Genomic DNA, 3,188 nt, shown 5'->3' on the forward strand with positions numbered 1-3,188 from the left:
GTCCGCTTCAGGTTTGACTGGGGGGAGGGGGGGGAATAAAAGTTAAAATATGGATTCAGCTGGACATCTGCCATGAACTGCTGATTCACTCACGTCATCGGGCTTGACCGCCTGACTCTGCAGCGCCTTCTGGAGGTCCTCAACCTGCTGCTGTAGCTCGCTGACCCGCTGGCGACTCAATCTGCACGATGAGGAATGAATCGCGCGGTGGAAAAGGAGAGGACGACACAAGGAGCAAGGAGGTTACGGCAAGTGACATCAGTGTAAACGTGTAGTCAAGAGAAAAGCGGGGTACAGACATCCTGTCAGAACCATCGAGCCAAATTTGAATATTTTGGCTCGCGGGTTGGACATGGAAGAGATCTCGGACATTTGGGCGTTGGCTGTCTTAAATCATGGGGGGTTCGCAAATTTTTTTTGCCCGCTTGTCAGTGGGTGCAAAGCGTACCCCGCTTAAGAGGAGTGGAGTCAGCCCAGTAACCTGTTCTTGGACATTTGGGCGTTGGCTGTCTTAAATCATAAGGGGGGGGATTTTCGCAAATTTTTTTTGCCCGCTTGTCGGTGGGTGCAAAACTTAAGAGGAGTGGAGTCAGCCCAGTAACCTGTTCTCGGTGTCCAGTTGACTGCGACTCTTGTGAGCGTCTTCCAGCTGAGCCTGCAGAGAGGCAATCTTCTCCCTCTCAAACTCCTCCTGCTGTACTCTCAGCATCCTGTTCTCGTGCTGAAGCCTGATGAACTTCTCTCTAAGGCGTGAGGTAAAGAAAAAAAAAAAAAAATCAAGTCAGCTGTCACGCCGCGATGAATTCTGTTGGCGGGGTGATCGTACCTGTGCTCGACAGGGATCAATTCTGCGGCCAGGTTATCATGGCTGGGGCTCCTGGGAGAAAGCATCCCTGCGCATGAGACAGCGTGTGCCATTTAGAACTTGGGAGATGGATTCAAGGCACCGCCTCAACTCCAATTTATCTACAAAACACTTGAAAAACAACCGCAGCTGCATACAAAGTGCCGTACATAAAGTCATCATAAAAACAAAGAGTTGAAATTAATCAATAACATAATAACTGGAAACAGGTGGCCCGGTGATCCAGTGGTTGGCGCGTCGACCTCACGGTGTAGAGGTCATGGGTTAGATCCCGGCTGCGTGTTCTCCCCGTGCCTGCGTGGGTTTTCTCCGGGTACTCCGGTTTCCCCCCACATTCCAAAAAAACATGCATGACAGGCTGATTGAACACTCAAAATTGTCCCGAGGTGTGAATGTGAGCACGGATGGTTGTTCGTCTCTGTGTGCGGAAACGTGGAAAAAGTCAAGTGCCCTGACCCATTGCAGGAACCGCCGTACCTGCTTGGGAGAGCCGGTCCTGTTGCGCTTGGGTGCAACGGAGCTCCTCGTTGAGCTCCTTCAGAGAGTCTCGCTCCACGATGATGTGCTGCCGGTGGAGGTCAACGTTACAAATGCCACTCGCGCTTGCCATTGATCCTTCTTACTGTTTGCCGTGAGTCGCACCTCTTTCTCCTTGCTCACCAGCTCGTGTTTCTCCTCCAGCTTCTTCAACTCAAAGGACTGGGTGTCCGCTCGCCTCGTTTCATCCGACAACTTCCTGTGGAGCTCTTGGACCTGATGGGGAGCACGCGGCGACCACAATATCCCCGAAAAATAAATAGCCGAAATGTTGTTTGATTTAAAATGATCACGTGATCGTTGTCAAAACCATCAGCATCCCTCAAATTCTGATCCTGCAATCGGCCTGTTCTACCTGCCGCTTGTACGTCTCCAGTTGCGCCCGGGCGGCGTTGGCCTTGCGCAGTTCCTCCTCCAGGCTGACGGTGTTCTGCATGTAGATTGTATTGTTCTCCTCGAGAAGCTTCATCTGCCTCTTCAGGTCCCCGAGGTTCTCCAGCTTTCGCTTGTACGTCTCCACCGAGGCCTCCAGCATCACCACCCGGTCTGAACAGTTTCTAAATGAGAAAAGGAGACGTTGAGTATGTGCGTACTAAAAATCAGGCCTAATTATGTCCATTTTTTTTAATATCTTTATGATCAAAGTCAACAAAGACTAGATCCTGTGTTGCACACTACGTTAAAGCGACTTTACCTTCCCGATATGGTCAGGGCTGACAATCATAAATGTTAAGACGGTTAAATATTTACGATGGCAAATCCTTACGTGTGCGGTCAACAACCAGAGTTGGGCCGAGTCACCGACTTTGTGATTGTGACTTGAAGCATAACGACATAGCCAATAAGGAAAAGAATAGATTACACTCCTCTTTCTTTTTCTTTGTATTTCCAGCCAATCTGCATTCGTTGAAGCACCGTGCTGCCCCTCACAGGTCGGTCTTGGTTCGCGAAATTATTACTCCATAATAATTTCCACAATACGCCCCCTTCAATGTCAGACATTTGCGGCACCCACCAAGTGTAAAGAATGTGATAGTTGTTGTGTCATGGCACGTGTCGCCCTTTTTTCACTTTAGTTGGAGACACACCATTTGTACCAAATGTGGATAAAAATCCAACACGTGCGAGATATCTGCCATTGCGAGGGCATTTTATGTTAATTTATTCTGATTTTATTTATTAGCATGTATTTATTTATATCGTGACATTTGTTAAATGTTGGCTGGTGTCCGAACCTCAGCACGTCCAGCTCGTCTTTGAGCGATCGGGACTCCTCCGCCAGACCGGTGAGCTCGTCGTTGCGGTGTTGGACTTCCACCAGTTGCTTCTCCAGCTCCTCGCAGTGGATCCTGTAGTCGTCTTTGGCGGCCTCCAGCCTAGAGACAAAAACAAAACAAAACAAAACACAGTGGGTATTAAGGTTTTGCTTTAGTTTCATCATCCTGGCGGCTTTGTACAATGTGGGCACTCACCTGAAATTCTCCTCCTGCAGAGCTTCCAGTTGCTGCTGCAGCTGGCTGTGCTTCCTGCCCGACGGCGTGTTGGGGTCGTCCAACGTGTCCAATTGATTGGCCCGGTCGGTCAGGACGTCGTTCTCGGCCAGCAGGCTGTTATGTTCCTCTTGGAGAATTGCCACCTGAGCAAGAAGTTCAGAGAATATAGCCAACGGGTAACCACGGAGCCTTCGCGGTGCAGTAGCGCTTCACACAAAGAGTGCAAGTTAATCCATGCACAAACGCACAGTTAGTCAGCCCAGTTGAGGTGGTACAGTAAACCACCGCTATTC

General features: G+C 49.7%; 1 protein-coding gene across 1 annotated transcript in view; it reads right to left on the bottom strand.

The window, feature by feature from the left end:
• Positions 1–3,188, bottom strand: part of hook1 (hook microtubule-tethering protein 1) — a 19,376-nt gene that overhangs the window by 10,166 nt on the left and 6,022 nt on the right. The window contains exons 9-16 of the mRNA XM_019896961.1: positions 2,875–3,038; positions 2,638–2,778; positions 1,758–1,959; positions 1,508–1,618; positions 1,343–1,430; positions 827–893; positions 603–743; positions 94–181 (exon numbers count right to left, since the gene is read on the bottom strand). Of these exons, the coding sequence (XP_019752520.1) occupies positions 94–181; positions 603–743; positions 827–893; positions 1,343–1,430; positions 1,508–1,618; positions 1,758–1,959; positions 2,638–2,778; positions 2,875–3,038 (1,002 nt within the window). The remainder of the gene's footprint in view (positions 1–93; positions 182–602; positions 744–826; positions 894–1,342; positions 1,431–1,507; positions 1,619–1,757; positions 1,960–2,637; positions 2,779–2,874; positions 3,039–3,188) is intronic.

The sequence above is a fragment of the Hippocampus comes genome, unplaced genomic scaffold (genome assembly GCF_001891065.2).
Source record: "Hippocampus comes isolate QL1 unplaced genomic scaffold, H_comes_QL1_v1.1 scaffold22, whole genome shotgun sequence".
NCBI lineage: Eukaryota > Metazoa > Chordata > Actinopteri > Syngnathiformes > Syngnathidae > Hippocampus > Hippocampus comes.